The 25,482-nt window shown below is 42.3% G+C and overlaps 1 protein-coding gene across 6 annotated transcripts in view; it reads left to right on the top strand.

Moving 5' to 3' along the window:
- The first annotated feature begins 420 nt into the window (after positions 1-420).
- Positions 421-25,482, top strand: part of qkia (QKI, KH domain containing, RNA binding a) — a 72,772-nt gene continuing 47,710 nt past the window's right edge. For 5 of the 6 annotated variants that reach the window (XM_023407454.2, XM_087174286.1, XM_023407453.2 and 2 more), the window contains exon 1: positions 422-843. In XM_023407454.2, the coding sequence (XP_023263222.1) occupies positions 699-843 (145 nt within the window). In that variant the 5' untranslated portion in view covers positions 422-698. Of the gene's footprint in view, positions 844-25,482 lie in introns of all 6 variants that reach the window. The other variant, XM_087174287.1, reaches the window with a different exon arrangement.

Below are 25,482 nucleotides of genomic sequence, written 5' to 3' on the forward strand. Positions count from 1 at the left end.
CAAAGCTGAGTAATATTAGACCCACAACCAAGATTTAAGGTGGATCCACTGACACACAGTTAAAGTTATGAGACCTCTGACGACAGTGTCATACTCTTAAGGAACAAAAAGACTGTTTGAGAGTCAAATTTTTAGATGATATGATGTTGCTGTTAGTGAGGAAAGAGAGAAAGAAGTAAACGTGTGCTGGTCGGTGTTGACAACACTTCAGGGGCATTATGTGCATTCCTGCGCACTGCGCACCATTGGCCCGAATTCCTGTCCTTCATTCCACCAACTGCTCAGCCCCACCCTTGTTGCTCGGATCTGAGCGCTCATTGGCTCTCCCATTAGACCCCGAAAGCCCCACTGGCCAATAGGTGTTAGGGAGGATGGACCCTTTCCGGTGGAACAGTCTCTCGCGCCTACAGTGGTGGAATCGAACGTCCCCGAGCGCACACGGCGTAGAGGAGAGTACGGCGCACGAGTCTCTGGAAGGGAGATAACGGTTTGTGTTTTTGCCCCCTCTCCACTCAAACAACAAGAACAAACCAAACCTGAATTTTTAGGGGGGTTTACAGAGTCTTCTGCTCACTAGGAGGAGGGAAGCGAGGGATTGGAGCCGCAGGTTTTTTTTCTTTTTTCGTTTTTTTTCTCTCTTTTTCCTAAAAGAGGATTCTGTGTTTCGCGGTGGTTTGTTCTTCGCTCTCGCCGCAAAGATGATGGTCGGAGAGGTCGAAGTGAAGGAGCGACCGAGGCCGAGTCCCGACTATTTGATGCAATTATTAAACGAGAAGAAGCTCATGACCAGTTTGCCAAATCTCTGCGGCATCTTCACACACCTGGAGAGGCTTCTCGATGAAGGTAAGCGGACAGTCTGGGGCGAAGGGGGAGACACTGGGGAAGGGGAAGCGTGACCACGGCGCAGTCCGGTGTCGGCTCGGCTTCGCTGGGCGTCCCTGCTGTGTAACGTTAGCGAGACCCAGACGCACACACTATTATCCGGTTCCCCGATATTGCTGACTGTGGCAGGCATAGTAACACTCACAACTTACACTGAGCAATACCTCACACCCAAAACAAGACATCCAGTAGTATCCTGGGTTAGTTTGTTTTACCCAAGAGCTCAGCGAGATGTGGATTTGAGAGTTGCGCTGCTAGCGTTAGGCTTCCCCGGAGTTTGTTACTGCACTCTTGACTTTGAGGCTACAAGACGAAAACTTTCTCACACTCACTCAGAAAAAGGAGAACTACATATCACTGTCAAAGTATTAACAAAAAGTGTTCACAGAGAAGTTTTGAAGCCCACTTTTGGTTAATCAAATGTCTGTATCAATCTATTTAGATGGGGCCCTGATTCCACATGTTCCACAGCAATTTAGCTCGGGTTAGCCACATTTTAAGCTAGCGAGACTGGGTGTCTGCGTTCCGTTGAACTCTTCTGGAACCAAAACGGTGTCGTTAATGGAGCTACGTCTTAAAATAAGGACTTTACCAGTCTACGCTGCGTCTCAGACATATGCAAAGAAGTGTTACAAGGGTTCACTTTCGCTTCCCCTTGTTTTTCTGCTTCGAGGGTTGTATTAGTTGTTGCCGAGCGGCCGAGCTTAAAAGCACGGAGGAATGTGTCTGCTTGTTGCCCAAACAATAGCCAGTGAGTTGCTGTTGGGGAGGGGGAGTGCACGAAGATTATTTCAACCGTCTAACTTTTTCATTAAAAGGGACGCCGTTTTATTTGTATCCCTCCTCTTAGCTGCTACAATATTTGTCTTAAAACGAGGGTATGCTTCTCTCGATTAAATTTCCTTCCCTTGCTGCAGCAGCCGTCGTGTTTTTTTTTTTTTTTTAAACCAGTCAAGCTTGCCCTACCAAAACTGCGTCGCCTTTTGTCGGCGGCGCCATCCCGACGGGATTTGTCTGTCTACGTTTATTTTCTACCCGTTGTCACTGATTTTGGCACAAGCAGCGGCACAGATAAACGCAGCTTATTTGCTGTTTATGTTGATGGTATCAATAACATAAGCTGGTCTAAGCGGAAGGTTGGACCTATGGTTTATGTAACTGATCTGGGGACACTAGAGAGCGCCACAGCCCCCTAGCAGACTGTCCCCATGCTGTGTGTAGTATCGTGTTGGACACCGTGACACTGATGAAGAAAAATAATAGGCATTCAGTCTACTTTACGGGATAAATGTCTCCATAGACAGCATAGTAGGTCAAGGCCGTGCATACTTGATAGTTTCGGCTGCATGTCTCGATGAGTAGGTTCTTTAGTATGTAGTTGCTAAACCGGTCTGCAAAGATTTTCTTGTTTCCTTGATGGGTGATAAACAAGACAGTTCAGGCGTAAAGTGGACTGTTTCCTCCCTATCCCGCTAGGAAACCACAATAATGCAAAACGCACAACACTGAATAAAATACCTTTACTCAAATTAAGTTTTAACCTGAGTGTAATGTCGGGGCACTAGATGGTAAGGTCCCTCTAGTCTGCTCATTAAAGACCACAGACACAGTTTTATTAACTAGAGTAATGTTATAGTGCTATACATCTGGAGAAATGGACACTTCAGTTTCAGGTTGAAGCTTGCAGAAATTTTAAGCAGTTAAACAACAAAACACTGCTTGTTTAGTTTGTTTAGAAAGGAGAATGACGGTGTTTAAGGGGTGTGATGAAAGCATTGTCCCCACATTAGAAGCATCAAGTTTTACTCTCCACACCACATAAATGCCTTACAAAAGAAGCACTATTCAGTTTTTGTTTTTTTTTGGTTTTTTTTAAGAAAAAAATCGCTTTATTGTACTCAATTGGGACTGATGGGTGTGTTGATATTTTCATTGAGGGGAGAGTCAGGAAGCAGACTTGTTTTCTTTTTCATTCCCGTTCCCTTTTGCTGTTACCCAGCCCCCATGGCCGTAGACCCTTACAGCCTTCTGAACAGTAAAGAAGAGGGACCATGCACACAGTCTGTGTTGCTGTGCTGCTGTTGGCACACTATATGGGCTTACCAACTAGAAGCAATAAACTTTGTTTTAGATTCTGTGTGGTCAACAGAATTTTTTTTTTTAAATTTTAATGTATATTACATTCTGCACTTACTGGCTTTTGCTTTGTCAAACTAACTAAATCAACCAAGAGTGACTAGAACTGCTGCGCTGATGACGGTTCACGGTTGAGTTTTTTAGGTTGACTGTTAACTTAAATTCATTATTTAACACATTGAACATACAATTACTTTCTCAGTGACTTCCTAAATCCTCTGTTGATCATAGGTTGCAGAACATTTCTAATACAGCCTAAGTATTAAGCTATTTAAATTTTTTTTTTTTTTTTTTGGTTAAATTGCATTACATTTTGAATATACAGCTCTTTGCATTTTGTCTGTTACCTGCTCATATAGACCATCAAAGCTAAGCAATAACAGCCAGACTAAAGTATGAGAGGAAATACCCTGCACTCAGCAGATATGTGGTTTTAATGTGGCATAAGCAGTAAGTGCTTATAAGTAAACTCGACGCATCTGAATTCAGATTTTAATTTTTTTTTTTCAATCTTTACTTTGTAAACCCTGTCTTTGGATATTGTAAATGCTTTTTTTAAATCTACTTTTGACCTATAAATTTAAGCTTTGCTTTATTTGCAAAGTTTAAGTAAAAGGCTGATGTCAGAAATAAAATGAAGGAAGTGATTTGCATATAATTTTTTCTTAAAAAGAAAAGCTTTTCCAACATATAGTTTGATGTCTTGCACCATATGGTTTTGTAGCTTAAGGGAAACTGGGCTGTTAGAAGTTCAGAAATTGATCCTGTAATGCTGAACTGGGCCGAAGCTTCTGTGCAGTGCTTGGCAGATAGAAAACGGATAAAACGTTGGTCTGGTGTTTAAGAAATCATGGCTGAGACACTTGCTACTCCCCAGTCTAAGGTTTACAAGGGTTTCCACAGCACCAGCCCAAACTTTACCACGCTGCCAAAAATTGCGTGTGTGTGTGATGAAAGCCACCCCAGTGCAGAAGAGGCCCGTCTGACTGTCTGGTTCCTGTTAGGGGCTGTTAGGTTTGCTTTCCGATTTTGGATGGGGCTGAAGCTCTGATGTGATATTTGGGGCCAACCTCCTCCCACTCCCTGTTTGTACTGGTGTAAGCTGACCCCACCCAGAACTAACCAAATGCACAATCCAGTGTGTGCAGTTTTTGAAAAAGAGAAAAATAACAGTGTTATTTTAAACACAGTAACAGTGTTTAAAATAACCTTTCCCTTTGGCCTAGTCCTCTTACAATTTTGTCAAGTGTGTGTGTGTGTGTGTGTGTGTGTGTGTGTGTGTGTTATTTTTTATGTGCTGTGTTAGGTGCCCTGTGCTGTCAGATTGCTTTATTCCAGTTCTGAAAAGTAATTTTAAATTGTTAAATGTTTTTTTATTTATAATTTGTGGTTGATAGTTGTGTGATGATGGCTGAAGCACATTTTGTGACTATGGTTTTTGCCAGCAGTAAAGATAAACACTACACTCGACTTCCAGACTGCGACTTTCAGTCGGACAGGAAAAACTCCAGAAGAGAATCTTTAAATTGTGGTGATAATTACATTTGATCTAACAAGTTATTTTGTTTCCTATGTTTAGTTTTCTCCTCAGAGCATTTTGCAAAATTTTTGAGTCGGTTCTGTTTCATTGAAAGGAGGTGGCTTTTCAAGGTGACAAGAAGAAAGCAGATCTGACTTGAAAACCTATTGATGTTCAAGCAGAGGTAACAATCTTTCAGCAACACGTCAGTCGTCTTGTCTGCTGAGGGACAAAGGTTTTTGTATTGTCGATTTTAAAACACCATTTCTTTTCTGAGTCAGTACTATTTCATACGCTTAAATGTGATTGAACATCTTAAATACCTTCCTTTGTCAGACGTAATTGTGTCTAATATGAGAAACACGGTTACCAGTTAGAGTTAAACACTTTAAACTGTTTTCCGAATTGTCCGTCTCAAAGAGTATAGTCTCCCGACAGCTGCACATCTCTCCCTCACCCACCCAACATTTTGTGCATGTCTACACAGCTGTTTCCACGGCGGAAGAAAGCTGACACCACCCTCGTGTGTGATGACTGCTCCAAACTTTAGTGGTATGTGTGCATGGACGTCCATGTAATGTTGCCAATATGTATCTAGTCCCTCAAGGTCACTCTGGCCGATTGACAGGCCCCTTTTGAAATCCCCTTGCGTTGCAGTTGTTCATCTCCCAGAGGTGACACCTGCTATGGAGGGTTTTTTTATGTCTCTTTACGATCTGCCAGCCAACAAGCTGCTTCAAATTGCTATATTTTCTCTTGGCAGGAGGAGACAGCCCGTATAACATCTAGAGATGTAGCCTACTAGTGAAGTGCTGGCGTTGTTGTAAGGTAGCGGAGCATAGGAGAAAGGGAGGATTTTTATTTTTTTGTTGTCATGAAGCGTAGTGTGTGTTTCTATGGGGAACAGAATAGTCATATTGACTGAAAAAATATATTCCAAGCTCCCCTTACCTTTCCTTACAGACTCATTTTGAGTTTTATTTGTATAATAGATTAAATGGCCATTGTTCTATTACACGCTGTGTGGTGGAGCTACACGGTGCATCGTACCATATTCGTTCATGCCACAGCATCACCCTTTGCAAATACAGTTTTGTGTCTGCTTGTTTGTCTCTGTGTGCTGTGATTTAACAGGACATTCCCGGGAGAGCTGTCAGCATTTGGAGGACAAACTGTCTGCTGTCCACTGTGGTACGTTTGAAGGGAACTGGTCCTTTGGGAACAGCTGTTTAGAGAACAGATTTTGATAAATAGGAGAACGCTAGAAGTCTGGGGTTTGTTTTCTACCTGATGTCTCATATTTCTATCAGTCCGTCTCTGCGGTTCTACCATTTATATATTTCTCTGTCTGCATCTGTGTTGCAGTCTGTACTTTCCCGCTGTAGCTTGACCCTTGGCATTCCTCAACTCAGGGCTAGACCTGCACTCACCTCTGACATACAATCAATTTATCAGCTAACAAGATTGAGCACGGCTCGCAAAGTAAGATACAGCTTAGAGCACAGATAGAGACTGACAGGAAGAGAGAATTAGGGGTGTTAGGCCAGGACTGTTGTTGCAAGCAGAAACCTGTTATAACCCCCCACCCCAGCCCTTTCTCTTCTCCCCACATTCTATCCCAAAGCGCAACTTATAAGCTGGAATTTAATTAACCGAGAGCCATTCTGTGAGCTAGTTTACTGAGCCGTCGCCACCAGTGAGAAAGCAGAGGTGGAGGCTTTGTGCTGTCTTTCTCTGTCTGCCTCTCTCTTGCCCTCATGCGATCCCTCTTTCCCAGTCTCTCCTCCCTGGTTATAAATTAGGTGGTGGCATTAGTCTGACAGGGTGAGGTGTAGGGGTTGTGGCAGGACCCAGCGTTGCCTAGCCTGTCTTCCTTCTGACTTGCCTCTGCATCCTATCCAGTAGCCCCACCACAGTGTACCCCCCACCTGTGTGAGCTTCAATCCCTGTTTTAACTCAAACACCGGACCTAACTTGCTCCCCTGGCCCTGCTCCAGCACCAGCAATGCCACCCCCCACCCCCACCCCCAGCGGGTGCTGTATGATAAAGTCATCCAACGGCAGCTCGGGCTCTTATCTCAGGCCTCAATCCCGTGAGTGCTGGGGCCTCCTTATCACTGCTGCCTCTGCCTGGCCCCCTGTCTCCGTGCCCTACCCTGACAGCCTGGCTGACTATCTAGCTCACTGTCGCCAAAACCAAGTGTCTTTCCCTCTATTACTGCCGGCTGTTAGACAACACATTGCTAGAGGCGGTTTATCTCTCGCTTTTTTTATTTTTTATTCCTCAAGCCTTAAAACAGAGCAATCCTGTTAAAATTAACAGTGAATAAGGTAACTAGATGCACAGTGAATTTCCCTGAAAGAATTTTAATGTGTGGTTTCTGTCAAAGCGAGACTCATGGCTCTGTGTTTGAGTGGCGACCAAATGAAGAAAAGTGGTGTTAAAGAGGAAGCTGTAGCAGGGATGTTGTAATCAGTATGTTACAATAGCTCGCTGATATTGACTTGTACATTAAATTGTGTTGCTTATTCCTTTTTTCTTAAACCATGGTTCCTCCCATTGCACTTGACCCAACTTTAGTCAGCTTTTACTGTTTTTTTTTTCGTAATTTTTTTGTGTCTCATCTAACAACATTTACGGGAAGTAACGCCCGTTTCAGACTGGAAAGGACGACGGAGAAGGCGAGTCAGTGGTTTGTTTTTCCTTCAGACAGACAGGGAGAATGAGGGGGAGCTGTTTTCTTGCTGTGGTGACAAGAGAACCCTGCTCCTCTATTGCTCTCTCCCACAGAGGTGGGTCTGTCTCTCAGCTTTCTTTTGACTAATTTAGATTACATCATGAATCATTTCTTATCTCGTCCCTCCTCCACACATTTGTGCGGATATGCAACACAGGAGAAGTATGGGCCCCACCCTGTTACATTCTTTGAGTGCTTCAAATAGCACTCCCACCCCCCCCTCACCCATAGTAGTCCCCCTTATTCAGTCGCCCTTTATCCGCCTGTCTTCGTTTTTAAGATTCTTAACTGTCACTGTCAACAGTTAGGTTTCTCAGGGATCATACCAGCAACATTTGTCACCGATTTCCTGTTTCCTTCCCCATTTTTATCATAGAAAGGAGGTGAAAAAATGAGCTGAATGCTCACTCTGTTCCTCTCACTCGCCCACCCCTCTGCATTCATTTTCTCTCTCCTTTCAGAGGAGGAATGGTAAGCGAGCGTTGGCAGCCAGCTCAGGAATTTTACCGGGAGCACAGTCAGAGCACTTAACCTCCAGCCTGGTGTTTGTTTTCCCCACACACTCTCTCATACTGTGTTTTAGCTCAGATGAATGTGAATGCCATCCACAGTGAGGCATAAGAACTTTTACTTTGCTTTAAAAATCTAGAAATGTTGAGTGCATAATTTGGCTGTAATTTGATAGTTTTGTGTCACAACTGGCAATACCACGCTCCAAATATCAAAGTCCAGTACTGTTTTCCTAAACCGTTTAATTTTGTGACACACTCACTCCTATTTCACTTAATGTTTATCTTTGCAACAGTTCGCTCATTCTCGTCTAGTCTGAGAAGTTCACAAGCACCACCCTCCTTCACAACACCCCAATGGATCAGTGTGCTTGTGCTTTGCAGCCTTTGCCTTGGTGTCTCACTAGTCGCAGGCTGGCCGATAAATCAAAGAGGAATAATGTACCTGTCCCTCAGGAAACCGTGTTGTTTCTGTGAGGCTTGGCAAGAGCAGGCGGTGCTGCCATAACCTTCCCTAAGGGCCACAGAAAGTGAGGTGGCAAGGTGGTGAGATTCCTCCGTAGTGTTTTTCCACCAAATACCAAGCACTAGGAACTCCTACCATACCTCGGCTGTTTCCTTGAATCTATTCCCTGCAGCTTCTACACATTTTCAGTCCTTACATGTCAAAATCCATGTTATATTCACAGCACTCCCTGTTCTCTTCTGCTTTGTTGGTGCTACACTGTATTGATTCTACAGTCTCTACAGTTTTATTATTAATCAAAAGCACAACATATTTTTGTCAAATGTTTCTTAGCCTAAATTTTATAATGTTCATTTCTGCACCATCCAAATTTTTACTGTGGCATTTCCCTGCCAATATGTTTGGCTGTAGTTTTTATTCACTGTTACATTAACCTCTGATGCAGCTGTCTACTCACACAAATTCTCCAACTGCAGCTGTATCATTGTCTTTGATACATCTGTAGACAAGCTTTCCAGCAGCCAGTCTTCACTAGAGAAAATGTGATATTTAGACTTGTTTTTGGTACTCTCAAAGTAATGCTGCAGTTTGCCAATCACATTTTGTATTTTTACCTAGAGCAGTCATTGTTCAACTGGCTTTGTATCTTGAATGCAGAGGATGTCTTGTAAAGATGTTTGCTGCACTGTTTTCTTTTGTTTTTTTAGATGATGGCGTCCCTTTAGATTTCTCTGGTCTTTTCTTTGAATGAAATTGACATTGTGTGAAAATCTTTCTAGCATGTGTTGGACTGCCACCTTGGGATAGCTTTTCAGCGCTGACAAGAACAAACCGGTACCAAAATAAATGTTGTCAATGTTGTTTCAAACAACTGTAAATATTGTTCAGATGTTGTTTGAGCTTAAGGTACTAGCAATAGTGATAATAACCATTTTATTTTCTTTTATGGCTCCTGCTTAATGTGTTTTTGAGAAAAAAAAATCCCTATACGAATTAATTTTGATACATTGAGAAACATTTGATTGTAGACGAGGACTTTTGGGCACCGCTCCATACCCGTATGTCAAATGAATGTTGTATTTTTATGAGAATTGACTTTGTGCAGGCAGTTTTACAAATTGTATTTTGAAGACAGTGAAACAAGTTTGATCACACCTCCTTCCTCCTATGGCCTAGAGTAGCCTCTAAGCATTCATGCTGCAAGGCTTTCTGTAAGCACAATGTACTCTGTTGTATTGTGCAACTTTGAGGGCCCATTCCAAACTGCAGTTATTCAAGTTTGTTGTGTTTCTACCACCTTATCCTCAGTCACCCGCGTCGCTCTGTACGTGCTTGCAGTTGGATGCCATTGTTTAAGTTATCAGATTAGGGGGGTGCAAGTTAGCAGCATATTGCTCAACTTGTTTTTTGCTCCCTGCTTGTAGTGATGGAATTTATGCTGGTGTCGAGGAGGAAGTTTGCACAGATTTCTTGAGGCAATGTCACACGGCATTCACTTTTTTTAAACCACTGCCCTTTAACCTATTCAGCATTGTTTCAATTGCTTGAACAGGGTCTTTTCTCTCTCACTGACAAAGTCACACGTAGTAACTTTCTAGCCTAACCAGAATTACATGTGTTGCACAGTTGTCTTTTACAATGGTTGTCTGCCCTGAAGTCTTGTAATGTAAAACATGATTTGCTTAGCATAATTTATGTCCATGTGCAATGCGTCCAACCAAAAGTGACGATAGCAGCGCATGAATGAAGTCGCAGTTGTACAAGCACAAGTGAAACAGTTTTGTGTCTGTTCTGTTTGTTTAGCGTTTGTCGTCACTTGTCTGTTTGTGGTGAGGCTTAAGTCTGCCTGTCCTTATCAGTGCAGTGGTTGGGAGGAGATTACCAAGCAGGAACAATGGGTGGTTTTGTATGATTAGTTTTTAATTGGTGAAACAAAGAGCCTCTTTAGCACTGTTTGTAACATAGGAAAGACTGGCATAAAAAACCCACGATAACTGGTAGGAAAGAATGTGCTGTCTGTATGAAAGGGTTAGTGAGCGTGCACCTCGTCCCTGCTCAGTAGATTGATTGTGTTCGCTGAAAGGAAAAAGACGAGCAAGGCTGCCTAGAGCGAGGGGAGGATGGTGAGTGTGATAAAGAATAGTGGGGGGAGACAGAGGATTCCTATGTGCTGTGAATGAGGTCATCTGGTTGGTTATGAGGAAGGTCACTGACCCCTCCCTCAGCTCCACACGCCACCCCTGTGTCTCTCCCTTCCTCCCCCACAGCTAATGATACACAATGGCTTTTTGTGCTTTAATGGGCCAGACACACACACTGGGTCATGCCTACCAGTTCACATAGAAGTATGCACACAAGTGCTGTCTGTCAAACAAGGCCACTACATCGCAATTTTTATGCATTGCATTTAGCACTTGGTTTATTAGCTGCACATACCCTCCCACCTTCAGTGTCGCTCTAACAGTTGAACGGTGATAGCTGAGACAACCTGGAGTATGTTGAAGGAAGGATCTGTAATCTTTTTCTTATATTTTTGCTGGCTTGAAAAGCAGTTTCCAGTGTATACCTTCTTGACAGAAACATTGCTTTGTATCACAAAATGAACAGCTGAATGTTAACATGATTACACAAGATAGTGTGTGGATTTTTAATCACATCCTTTTGTATTTTGTGATCCAGCAAAGCCAATTCCAGGCAGCTGTTTTCTTGCAGTTGTTGAGTATAGTGAATGAAACAATGTAAATATAAAAATATTGAATATATGATCAATGCTAATTCCTAACCCATAAAATAACTTCTTTGCTAGAGGCGGCTAGGATGGGATCGGAAAAACACTTCTGCGACAAATACAGTTTTACCGGACTTTGAATTTTTATTGTTGGCAAGGAGCGTTTATTAAGTACAGCATAAATTGGTAGTGCTCATGGACACAACAGGAATGTATTGTACTTTTTGATAACAGGCATACAAAATTAATGATTGTGCTTGCAGATCAAAACAGCCATCACCGGATTCCATTCAATAACATCCCTAACCTCACATTACTTGGACACTTTTCCCCCTTGACCCCAAACATGATCCTAATTACTGGGGCTTGATTTTCTAGATGCACCTCTGACCCAAGACCTAATAGTCTTATCAATGACTAATACACTGTATACCAGCTTACCCTTGGTTACGTTGCTCACACGTAGTTAACAGACCACGGATGTAACAGTATTTGATAGGTCACTTAAATCCTAATTGAGCTTAAAAAAGTTACCATAGAGTTTGATGTTTTAAAAAGGCACAGCCAGCCGGCACAATTTAACAGTTTCTTTCTACCATCTACATGCTGCTCCAGTACACTGTGGCCTTAACTTCTACCATCTCGGCTCAGTGTAATTACACAGGAATGTCGCCCATAAAAGACTTACAAGGTGTTTCTTTATTGTTGTCTTGGATAAGAGTGCAGCTGCCCCTGTCTGTCTACTGTATACATTTTGTTGCAAAAGGTGCCAAGATGAACCTACTGACATGGAGCGCAGTGATTTCAGAGTGATTTGTCTCAAATTGCTGTAAAAGTTTAAATTTTAAATCGGATAAATGTTTGTGGCCATGTGCATTGTGTGGGTAAATTATGTATTTTATTGTTAACATTATTGGTCCTCTAGGGAAGGTTAAAGGCAGCTGGGGATGGACGGTGTGTAGACACAGCAGGTGAGACAGGTGTGGCCACAAGCAAGGTGCCAAGGTGCCAGCTGTTGTTGACACCTTAAGGTGAAGAATAGTCTGCCAGGAGATGGACTTGTCTCTCTCTGTCCCATCTAATCCTTCTCTCCGCTCCCTTCGTCCACCTTTCCTCTCCTCTCCCCTACTCTGCTTTCTTGGAGAGTATTTGTCTGACGTGAGTTTAGGCTGTTTGTGATGGGAGCTCTTCCTGCAACCTTATTTTTATTGAACGTCTGACACTTTCGATGAACCAGACCTCTGTTCTGTCTCCACTCCTCCCTCATCACCATGTATAACATCCTACTCTCTGTCTGCATCCCAAACACACATATACAGTTGGCTTTGCTTTCTCCCTTTTATCATTTCCTTTTTAGTCTTAAACATGTACATGCATCACTCTCATCTGTTTATGTTATATTGCCTTTTATTTTGTAGAATAAATGATAGATATTGTGGTGCTTGGCATGAGGAGTGTTCCATCGTTTTTCATACATTCTCCAAAGAAAAAAATCAGTATCTGTTTTCCCAAGGGAGTGAGTCATTTTTCCTGGCTATGTCTTTTTACCTATTTATTTTAGCAGAGTGACTGTAGTTCTCGTCACCCTCTTTTCCACTCTGTCTTTCTGTTCTCTTCTCTCATCTCCTGTTTCTCCAGATTTTTCTTCAGCCGCTCTCTTCTTCCATTTGTTTCCTCCTTTGTAGCTTCCCTCTCTACTTGAATGTGAGCATGTGTGGCAAAAATCCAGCCTTGGGGCTACATTGCCTCTTTCATGTGAGGACCAGTGGTGACATTAAAGGCCCGCAAGGTGGTCCGTCTGTTTGCATCAGCCCAGCTCTCACTGTCTCCACTCAAGACCTTAGTATGCGCTCGGCTCTCCACTCACTCACTCCCAGGCTCAAACATCGGGTGGTAGAGAACAACATGCCTGCGCCCGCTGGCTGTAATTGTGCACATGTATATGCATTTGCAGATTTGTTAAGCCCTCACACCCAAGCGCTTTGAGACAGATCGATGTTTAAAGGCTTAAGCGTAGTGGAAGCTTGGTTAATGACAGATGAATCGGCTAGAAGGCTTCCCTCTCTTTTTATTTTATCTCTCTCCCTCTCCTCCCTTTATGACATTGTGGCCCAGTTGTTACATCCCCTTCAACATCTTTGTTTTTTAAATGCTCTAAATGGTACATTCAACAAGACTTGGCAGACAAAACAGATCAACCAGATGATCTCTAGGACCAGACAACCAGACCAAACAAATGTACAGCTAAAGAGCAGCTCTTCTTATGATCTGCAGACAGCCGGGAATGAGGGAGAGCCATTTCCTCTTCTTTTCCGTATCTGTCCTTGAAGACAAGCAATCTTAATATCTGGAAGTGCATCAGGCAGAGTTTTTCAGCATCTCTTAACAATGCCAAGCCTGTTTGTTCTTCATAGAGATTCAGTACCAGTTTGACTTACGACTACCAACACTTGTACACAATCCATCCCTGAATACTTGGCTCGTAACAGTTGAAGTTCTGGCAGAGGACCATGCATATCTATCCTGATATTTCTTACAGTGTGGCTAATTTGTAATGTACAAAAGAAGGCGTTTGAAGTGGCAAGATTCAGATCCTGGAAAAATGGTATGTCAGGCGGTGAAGACAATAAAGAGCTACCACAAAGACACAACAACAGCTGTGATGTGAGTCTGTGTGTTGTCACACCCAGGGACAGCGACTAAGTGGCTGTTGGACTGGAACTTAAGATGGTAGCTACAAGCCCCAGCAGGCCCTGTTCCTGGGGATGAAACAACAGCTGACACGCACACATACATACACTTTGAGATGTAACCTGTTTGTCTTCCTGTGTTCATAACTTGTGTCTTTCCAGGGTTCCAGAATCTAAACCTAAATCGCTCAAATTCTGCGTCACATTAACTACATCGCTGTCACCTATAATTGCAGCTGCTAAATCACTTCAGGGTGGGTGAGAAGCTAACATTACAGGATGACACATTAGCTAATTAGCAGCAGCGAGTAAAATTTTTGCAATTTACTAAGAAAATACAGAATACAGGACAAGTACTGGTGCCATCAGTATCAGCTGTTAACTGGTGACTTGAATCACCTGAATGTGTCATTTGTGTTATACAAGTGTTTAAATATGTTGTCCGGGGAGAACATAAACCCTGCAAAGCAACCACGGAGTTGAAAGAGTCTTTGGCACACTCTTATCAACAGCTGAATATGATAAGATTCATAAAGGTAGGAGTTATTACAGGGTTGTTGGATTTAATTGCATCAGATTGAAACAGTATTTATTGATAACAGAGGCCATTTATTTAAATTGAGTCATATTTTAACAGTAAATCAGTGACAGTGTTTAATATTATTGAATGATAGCCATGCACATCTGCATTTTTACATTCATTGTCCCTTTGAATAAATCAAGTTTCAGTATGTGCTGTGCTGTTTGAGGTACTACTTTTTTCCCTTTTCATCCAAGAAAAACCCACCTCCTCTTGCTATACCAAGAGAATTAAAGCTGAACTTCTCTTGGTATACCAAGAGAAGTTCAGCTTTAATTTTGCCCTGTCTGTCACAGAAAACAGGATTGAAAATAAATTGCTACTGAAACACACTTGAAGGCAGTTGTCCCTCTTTTGGCTTCTGTCTCTGTTTCGTGGCATCAATTCTTTCCTGATGTAATCAAGTGACCTTGTTCCCTGATAATGAGAGAGCGAAAAGAATGTGGTTGTTCCTCATTCTGGCAATCCCCACCTACCAAACATGAATTAAATAAAGAGATTTTTTTTTTTTCAATCTGTTTGTTGACATTCTCAATACTGCACTTCTGGCAGGCTCCTGCTGCTCCCATCTGTTCCTCACCAAAAATCACTTGAATCACAGTTGATGTAAGGATTTGTCTAAGATCTACAGTTAAAATGCAGCCCCTGCCTTATCCTCCCCGTGTTGCTGTTTGGCAGTGTTTAACTGTGACGAAAATGACCAACCGAATAAGCTCAGCCTTAACCTGAATTCCTAGTTTGTTCCCCACGCATTAACCTTACAATTACACCAAAGACATTGTAACTCAGTATGTCCACATTATTTTGGAAGCATGGGTAAAATATCCCTTTGAACAAAACCAGAGATTATGTCACAAATAGACACAAAGTTAAAAATGTTTTTTGAACTGATGGTGGAGAGTATTAGAAATGATCTTTTCTCCCTCCCGTCTTCCGCATTGGTTGTGAGCCCTGTGGTCTCCTTAGTTACAGGGGTGGGGACAGGAAGCACAGTGCATGTTATCGTCTCCAGTCACATTGACAGTCAGAGCCTTTCCTTCCTTCCTCTCTTGTTTCCTTTTCTGACAGTGGGACCTTTCCTGGCATTGTTGCATGACGGAAGGGGCAGCTGTGTGTACGGATAGACACAGTTGAAATGTGTTTAGTAGATGAATTGTGGTCAGTTCTTTGGTCACCCCTTTGAGGCATATTGTTTGTTTATATCTTAACAAGAGTGGGTGTCTACTGACAGGAAATGTCCATTTTCTTGAGCCCCTCTGGGCAGTGGACAAAGGAAAGGGATACCCCTTTTTTCACAGACCAGAGAATATGGTTCCAGGGCAACAGTGAGCACAAATCGGGGCCAAGGACTGCTCTTCCAGTCCACAACGCAGGGTAACACACATCCCATCAGCATGCATCCTGACTCTTCATCCTGTTATTCTTCCCATACCTTATCTCATAGTCTCACATCTTGTTGAACTCGCAGCATGCATCCTGTGCTTCACTTTTACATAGAGTCGCTGTGTGTCCGCGTGTGTGCGCGTGCATGCACAAGTGTCTGTAAAAAGTATGCCTGAGGCCTCAGTGGATAAAATTGTTGTGCTACTGGAAGCATATGTTGTGTGTACACATTGACCGAAACACTGAAAGTGGCATTAAATGGGTTAAAACAAAGAGAGAGAGTGATTCTTGAATAGCACTGTGCAGCACGGCACAGGTCTCACTTTTGTTTGTTTTGCCTGATTTCTCTGGCAGGTAAAGTCTGAAATGAGTTCCCATGAGATGCAGAAAAATCAACAATCTGTTTGGCAGTACACGCATGCTTTGTTCATGCTTTGAATGTGCATTTGTGTTCATACTAATTAATCCACCAGTTTTGACTGCTGCATATATCCTTTTTAGTATGCAGAGAACCACACAAGTTCAAGATATATCTATGGAAGTAGAAGGGTGGACTTCCTCCTGGTATTATAGCTTAGTTAAGTCAGGCTGTTTCCTTTTTTTTTCACCAAGTGTATCCTTTCAAATTTGTGAAACCATTTTCAGCTCATGAGGCTTCTCTCTTAAAGCCAGCCTGTTAACTGACTATTGCTGTGTGGCTTCCAATTTAACGCTACATATTGCTCCCCCTTAAGATGGCAAAAGCAGCAGTAAAATAGCCCATCTTTGCTTGGTATTTCAGAAGGATCCTGAGTCTGCATTTGTGTGCATTAGGTTGTCTGTTTCAGCTGAGCTAGGGTATTGGGCTACTTTATAAGGTGAACCGAGGAGAGAGGAAGTATAAGCACTGCTTCTACTGTGCTGCAATTGCTGAATAATTAGCAATATTACAAAACTACTCTGGGAAAGAGCTTATCCCATTCTGTTACCTACCACAATAACATTCCCCAGTGCTTCCTGAAAGAGAACTCTATCTGTGTGAGTGTGTAAAGGAAAGAAAACCATTTCAGTAGCTCTGCACCTTGTGCATGTGTGCTTGTGCGCACACACACAAGTTTCACCTCAGGATCCTGTCGAAAGTCCCCCACGCAGAGAGTAATGAACGTTGGCCCCTTGCGGCAGCCATTAAGAGTAAGCCATTATGGTTCAGTATTGAGCCAGCCCTCCCTGCCCGTTTCACCTCATTCTATGGTAGACCCCACTGAGTGCACAAAACTGGCACTCCTATGGCTCATTGAGCTGCCAGCATGCCCCCCACCAGCACACAGCCCCATAAAGCAGTTCCACATCATCAAATGTGATGATCCCTTGTTCTAATTTTAGTCTGAGGTCTTAATGGCTCTGCAGATACTGTCTGAAACACTAATTTCACTGTTAAGCTGGGGCTGGGAGAGCATGGTGATGTGAGTGAGAAGAATAAAACAGGTTTTCGCTACAACTTTGAGGAATCCTGGATCCTGGAAAGATTTACCTAATTTAACCACATGTGAAATCTTTCTATCAAAACATATTTTTTGCAAAATAGAAAGGGATGCTACTTTAAGTTTATACCAAGCTTTTTTTCCCCATTTGATTGTCAATTGTGATTCAATTCAGACAAAAACGCAAAAAATGGGTCTGCTAATCTTTTTACATCCAGTTTGCCATCCCCCAGTGAAGCGCCAGTGGATGAATTGTTTTGGCAACTTGAAACTTCACTAGTGTTTGCCATTTTGTCATTTCATTTCTAACACTTGGAATTTGCCAGTTTTGGGGCCACAACAAGATTTTCTTTGACTTTTAGCATTTTAAAGACTGTTTTTGTGGTCAGGCCATTTCAGGATATTCTGTAACACTGTATTTCTTGGCCGCTTGACAGTTATTTAATGACTTTGCCTCACTGTTTATCATGAGCTCAAATTTGACATAACGCCTTCTTAAGCCTCAGTTAACTTGGCGCACTTGTTTCCAGGACAATCACTGCACCTGTTCATCTGTCACTGCTGGAGCTGGAGCTGTTAAGTGACAGTAGTTGCTCTAGTCAAATGGTAACTTATATTTGTTGTTGAGTGGTGGTAAACACATATTGTCAAATGCAAGACATCCCAGGTTTTTCAAATATAATTTCCAATTCAGGCTGATGTAATATTTTTTTCTACTATGCATTTCACTTCCTAGCATATTCAGTCCCTTTTGTCCCACTCCATCGCTATTTCTGCTTCTGTCTTATCTCCCCCTCTGTTCCGTCTTAGCTTTGGTCCCTCTTTCCTTGTCTACTCTGTCGTTTGCTTTGTTTAATCGCCAAACTAACGTGCTATGACACGTTCTTATAGCACACCGTCACCACTGCTGCCAGGAGCCACAGAAAGCCACATTCAGCTTGGCACTTCTTCCCCTTCCTGCATGCAGCCACAGTGACGGCCCCAGAAAACATTGCATTTGTCACCGGTTATGATTAATGGCTTTGCTGATTGCTGTTCGTGGCCATCACCACACCTACACATTCTGCTTTTAGCATACATATTCTCAGGGGTTCAGCCAGAGTAGAGGAAGATATAAATTGTGCCTCCAATTTGTTAATGTTTCTGACATGATTAAGGTGTTTAACTCATGGTTTGATTTGATGGACTATGGACATCATTTTTTGTCAATATTTTGATTAAAAGAAAATGACAGAAACCAAATTTAGACCAAACATGACTTTAACGGGTTGCAAAAACAGGTCATGCTCTTTATGTTTTAGCTGTGCAATACATGTAATTCCATTTTCCAATAAAATATCATATGTCTGTAGTTGTAATAATCCTGATGAGTTTGCTCTATTCTGCTATTAAAGGTAGAAGAAGCACTATTGTAAAATAATGTAAGAGTTCAGGGAGAGTATAGGGTTGATGCATGACAAATAACAGCTGTGTGTCTCGGTAATCTGTGTTTTTACTCTTTGTCACTAGACTAAATATGAAGCAATGGCTATTAAGGCAAGATGGAGGAGAGGTGCAGCGCTATTTCCTTCTTGTTTTCTGCTGTATTTGTTTAGCAGATTTTCCTCTAAGGCAATTTCCCTCCTCCTTCTGTGAGGGGTGTTATTTTTGTGGGTTCACTCTCTCAGGGGAGCCTTGCCTACAAACACACAAAAACTTATTAGCTCATGCGTGTGTGGGTGTTTTTAATGTTTAGCTGGTTGTTTGTTTTTATATAAATGATATGTACTTGAGTTTATGTGAGGACACACATATTCCTGTCCATTGTTGGACCATAACTAAATGTTGTGTGAATTGTTACCTATGTGTGTGTTTTCAGGCGGCTTCAGCTCATTATTGAGATCAGAGAGCGGAACGTGCTGCTTTCAGGGAGGTAGTTGGCTGAGATGTAAACGTGAACGTGAACTCTCACACACCCGATATATATACTTTCTGCAATGTTTGTACCATAGTGTACACCTCAGACAGATACTGTGTTGCTGAGAGTGTGTGGAAGCATTTTTCCGTTTTACAATGCATCAACTGTCCATTCCAAATTTGGATGAAAGCATAGTCTTGGCTTTGCGCTTACCCATGAAATAGCTGAGAAAGTGTGTATGTGTATGTGACCATTTTTCTTATTTTATTATGTTTTTTTTTTACCTGGCGAAGAGAAGAGAAGATCCAGAAACCTTGTTATGCCAGTCGTTTATTTAGTGGCCTATCTACTTAAAAGACCTGACGCTGGAGCTTTTTACCCAGCCTGCCTTAGGAGAATCCCTGACACACAACATAAATCTCTTCTGGCTTCCAGCAAACCGCACCGTCATTTCTGTCTAGAGCCATTTAGACCCCTCAGCCTGTGGGGCCAGCACTTATATCCACATCATGTCAGGGTTCAGGAACTATGTGGATGAGTCACTGCAAAGTAAAACTGAAATGTGTTTCTCAGTACCATTTTGAATTTGACAGTTAAGATGCATTGTGAGACCATTAACAAAGACCTGATGGTAAATTCAAAATGTGACATGCATGTTAATACTGTACTTTCCAAGTCTGATTCACAATACTCTCAAGCCGTATTTACATTAAAAAAGTTGTTGGTTTCTGTAATGATGTACTTCTCTGAAGTGATCACTCGCAGAGAGATGGATGACAAATTTCTTTCTTACTATTCTGTTCCAAAATGGTAAAATCCCATCCTGTGCCAAAAGGTCAGCCAAAGCTAATATGATGCTTCAGCAAGCAGAGTTAGTCAAATCTAATGTGTATCTTGCAAAGTTTTTTTCAGTCAAAATTTGTGCGACTATTCCTTCGCTATAGTTCAGCAAGGAAACACAAGTGCAAGTGGCAAGGTGAAACTGGAGGAACATTATCAGGGGTAGGACGGGACTACTAACGACCAAGTGTAGTCACATATCCACAGCAATGCACTCCTGCGCTATTCGTTATTACCCTTTCTCTCTCTGAATCTGTGGAAAGAGGATGATTGGATGCCATGGGGAGAACGACCTGCACCCCAGTGTGTTTTAGACTACTGCAAGTAATAGACACAGTTGGATAATGCTGTCGCAAATGAGTTGGTGCGTTTGATGTAGCCATTTCCACAGACATAACATTACCTTAATTGGGTTGAACAATGGTGATCCACAGTTGTCGTCTGATCGACTCCTGCATGTCCAGTGTCGCTATTATTTACTGGGAAACGATAATGGCCCATTCCCCATCATTTTCTTGGTTCATGAGCCTACAAAACCAAAATAAGATAATACATGTACTGTCACACTCCTACTATCCATTATATTTATCGTACAATCTTGCAAATTGTAAACAATGACAAATGAAATAGAAACCCTCTGGCTATAGGATGTTAACATTAATCTTCACTGAGGCACATGTTCCCTAATGCAAACTCTTAGAACAAGATATATCAAACCTAAACCTGGTATGTTCCTAGTAGGAACTGAAATGCATGTGCTGTTTTTGGCTATGCTGATAGTACAGCATACTCATTAACAGCACAAGAATAGTTTGTGCGTGAACATCAAAGGATTGTGCACTACAGGCCTACTGTTAAATCAAAGATTAGGAAGTAAAAATAAGACAGAAGCATGAGGAAACTTCTTTTTTCCTTCACAAAGAAGGAGGGAGAGAGAGAGAGAGAGGCAGCTGTGAGTTGATGATAAGACCCAGAAATGCATACGTTTTCATGGCTCGGTCACCCCCACCAATGCACACTATACTTCGGCTCTCTGCTTTAAAAGAAACCTCCGTCTTTCATATGCTTGGCCTGCCAAACCCCTAAACTGTTGAAGTGGAGTGTCGTCTTGGATAAAGTTGTCTGTGCTGTGAATAAAGGGCAGGAATGCATTAAACGCCCAAATCCTTTCGCTTGCAACGGGTACCCAGGCTTTGTGATTGCTAAAGTGCACAGCTTTAAAGTGAAAAGGCTTGTTCCTCGTCTGAGTCTTGTTTCACTCAGCACCAGCACATTTAGGTCTATCTGTGATTGCTGTAGTTTTTTTAGACACAACCTCCACATTTCTTGTGCCTATATTTACCTCAGCTTCCAAGCCATTTCTTCACCTGTTTAAATCATTAATTGAGCTTGCATCCACGTGCAAGCAGGAAAAGATGGAATGATTCCTAACTCTATAGGTTTTTGATCTTAAATCAACCTAAACAGGAAAGACTCATTCAGTCTCTCTGCAGAGTTGAACATTTGATCATTTTGGCTTTAAGATTAATTGGTGTTAGACTCAATCTGTCTCAGGTGCCAGATATTATCAGCCTAATACCAGGCATCACAAGGCATCTAAAGCTGCTTTCCTCAGGCAAAGCTGATCATACACTGATTACTCACCCATTACATTTCTTTTGCTCTCTCTCTCTCTCTCTCTCTCTCTCTCTCTCTCTCTCTCTCTCTCTCTCTCTCTCGCTCTCTCTCTCGCGCTCACAGAATGTGTATGAACAGATTTGCTCTGCATGGTCAGAGGACGTTTTGCTGTGAGCTACAGGGTGAGGACAAAGCAGTTATGGAGCAGGTCTATTTTTGGGCCCTTAATGGACTTGTTCCCATTCTCTAGTGAAGCAGGTCTAGCTGAATGATCTTCACCAGTCTTAAACCTGATTACAGTATCTCCTTCTGGACTTCTCCATTGTTTTTTAATTTGACTCTGCTCTCTTTCTTTCTCTCTCCCTCTGGCTTGTCTCTTTGCTCCGTCTTTGATCTTTCCTTTTCACTCCATTCCCCCAAATTTGTCCTCATGCTGTGTTTACATTCATTAGATCATGTTAGATCAGAGGAGCTGCAACATTAGAAAATATTCCTACCTCATTTGGTTATTTTTCCGTCTTCTACTCTTTCTCTCCTCATCTCAACCACTCCTGAACCGTTCCCCTTGTTTCTGCCAGTGCTGCCACTATGGTCAGTGTTTTTTGGCATCAGGCTGGGTGAATAGATTAAAAGCTTCTCTATCCCATGGTGCTGAGCTCCTGGTGGCTGACTCAAATATCACTCATTCAGATGAGTGGATAGACTTAATGGAATTTCTTTTCTCTGTTCCGTTTATCTTTTCCTTCCTTGTGCATGTGAATCTCTGGCGTAGGCATAGTTCAACTGTGCTCTGTCAAGGGGTAATGGTTTTGCAATGGTTGGTGTGGCAGCAATAGTAAGCCTACTGAAGAACCAATTATGGCAGTGATAGCAAAAGTGCAAAGTGTGCAGATTCTCTCTTGAGCATACTGCTTTTAAGCTTGAAAAATGTATATTATACTTATACATTTCATGTTGCTTACCAGTAAATCAATTTTTTAAACGTAAGATTAAGTCAAATGTTGTGCTTGGAAACTTAAATTATTAATCATGGCTATCTTTTACCTTTTGAAGTGATTTTTTTTTTTTTTTTTTTTTCCCCTTTTCCCAAGGTCAAGAATGAACATTCACATCCAACATCCTCCCACCAGGCCCCACTTTTATTCTCTTAACTTACAGCCACATCCTCTCCCATATTCCTCAGTCCACTGCCACTCAAACCCCTCTACCTGACATTCGCCCCTCAAGCATCCTGTCCCTTATGTGTTCATCTCTCTGCACTTCCAAGATCACTGAGAACATGAGGAAAAATCTTCTTTTCAATTGAACTCACAAAGGGCAGATGCATATGCAGCTACAGCCTGTGCCATTTTATTGTTTCACTGCAGCTTTAAGAAGAAAGGACAGAAATTGAGAGAAACAAAAAAAAGAGAGAGAGGGATGAAATGAAACATGTTTTAACTTACACTGAGGCAGAAAAGAGTAGCATGAGTCAAGAGGAATACAACTGCACTCTGCTTGCTCAGCACTGTGGTTATAATTCTTCCTCGTTCCCCTGGCATTGTCTCATTGTCATTGTCTTCCACTTTGCCCTCCAACTACTCTCAAGGTCGATTTTTGTTTCTTCCTGACACATGTCTCGGTAAAAAAACTAAACAGAGATATTATTATCTCTTCCTGTGTGTGTGTGTGTGTGTGTGTGTGTGTGTGTGTGTGTGTGTGTGTGTGTGTGTGTGTGTGTGTGCATGCATGCATAAAGCCACCCCACACCCCCACACCCCCCACAGATACATAGACGGATCCGACAGGAAAGTGCTGTGTGGGTGTGTGTGTGTGTGGTTTGCTAAGTCAGATTGTGGATGACACACTGGCACGGAGCTGAGAGAAGGCTGAAGTGGAGTAAGAGGGGATCTGTTACTACTCCTCATATAGCTGTTAAACACATCCGTAATCCAGATTTTTGCCATCTAATGCCAGAGTTGAAGAAAAGTTCTCATTTGATAGCCTACCCTTCTCTTACAGTTGATTTTTTTTTTTTTTCCTCTTTTGTCTTTTCTTTCCAAGATAGTGATCCTCAGTCTCCCTCCCTTGTGTGTCTCTTACAAAATCAGCCTTTTCTGCTGGGGTGGACAGCTAGACAAATGATTTTGTCGGTCGTGCAAGGCAGGGGGTAATTTTTAGGTGAGCACAGCGCTTCAGAAAAGACTTGCCGCGCTTAAATTAGAGGTTGTCAAATGCTGCACGTCTCCACTGATGGCCCAGCACGGCCCCCTTATGTTAATGTGGCATTTCAGCAAGAGGAAATAGAATTAGAAGGAGGAGGGCTGCTGCTGGTGGTTGCTGGGTTGCATTGTCACATGTGCACACTTCTTTTTATTTTCTCTTGTCATCTGAAGCACTAATGCTCTAAGATACATTAGACTTTGCATATATATTTATATATAACCTACAGAATGCTGGCTCCTCTTTACTCGTCATTGATGGCTCCTACACACATGCTTAGCCCACCAGTAGTGTGCTAAATCACTCTTCTCTGTTATAAATGTTGGCTTTAAGAAATAGACGAAGCAAAGAAGATACTGAGATTTACAGCTAGTAGCTGCCATTTTTGCAGGATACCTTTTAAGAGAGAAGAGCAACAAGAGAAGCTAGCAACAAATAACCAGGCTGCATATCAACAGTTTTGGACGTTAAAACTATAACATGGTAAAAAATACTGTCTTTAACCAGCAGGCCTTCGTGTTTAAGTTTTATGGACTTGAGGGTTCTTTTGGATAGACAACACACATTCATTTGCCATTAACTGTTGTGTTTTCCAGTTAGTCCCTGTGTTAGACTGTCCTGATCTCCTCCCTGTTTGATGTGTCACTGCCAAGCCCCTCTGTTCCTACAAACAGCCTGAATGTGGCCTGAAGCTGCTGGTGTCGGTTAGGGCTGATGTAATCTATCCACCGGGCTAGATACCATGTGGATGAATTCATATTTAGGGAGGACTGGGAGTATCTATGTGCACTTCAGAGTGGTGAAGTCATGTGGTTTGGGAAGGAGGCGCTCTGGGCCAAGTCTCTCCTGGCTTGTTCCCCTGGTGTTGTCCACACAGCTGCAGGCCAGATGTGTATGCTTGTCAGTGTCCGTGAGCCCATCAAACACACCTCAGGCTGTCATCGATGGTATCCAGTGAAAACACATTTTCACCTAAACAGGAAATCCCTGCAAAGTAATTTCATGGCTAAGGTCCACGAGTGTCTTGTCATTTGTAAAAATGTTTAAATATTTTACCTTAAAACGAAGACAAAAACTTCACTGAAATCGTATTATGTCAGTTTGACCCCCCTTTAATATTGGCATGAATGTAAGGATAAGACTTGGAGGTCAAGCATGCTTTGCTAAGGGCATCTATAGTTGAGTGTCAAGTTCCCCTGCTTGAGTTTAATATAGATCTCCCAACTGCCTGAAAGTGTCAGAGAGAGAGATGGAAATAGTGCCTAACAGCTGTCCCAACCCCACCCCAGACAAATCATTCCTTGATACGAAATGGTAGGCCTCACCAGGCCTACGATTTTGTTTCAACTTTGTCATCCTCAAACTTAAAAACTTGTCTTTGTAGATGCCTCCTTTTTTGATTGGGATTTTTCTACCCTGTACTGCCGATTAGCTTTTTGGTTTAGCAATGGCATGACTGTTTCATATGATGATGGAAAACGTGGGAAGTTAGAAAGTGTGACCAGTGTGTGTCCTTTATTAACGGGTGTTACAACCACAGCTGTCAATCCTAATGCAACTGTGACACATTCAACATGAACATTACACAGACACACAGGATGAATGAAGACATTTTCTCAACTGGCAGAGCACAGCTTTCCTTTTGGTGTGTGAATTTGTGTGTGTTACAGAACAAGTCAAAGTGGGGTGTGTGTGAATTTTGGGGGGGGGGGTGAGAGAGAGGGAGAGGTCCATTAGTTTTATCTGACAGGGGGATCAGATCTGAAGGCATATACCTGAGCCTGAGCAATTCTCTGTGCCTCATCTCCCCACCTTCACAGCTGTTCGCATAGGCT

This window comes from Seriola lalandi, unplaced genomic scaffold, assembly GCF_002814215.2.
Source record: "Seriola lalandi dorsalis isolate HSWRI2012SDOR001 ecotype SW California unplaced genomic scaffold, Sedor1 jcf7180002054335, whole genome shotgun sequence".
Taxonomy (NCBI): Eukaryota; Metazoa; Chordata; class Actinopteri; order Carangiformes; family Carangidae; genus Seriola; species Seriola lalandi.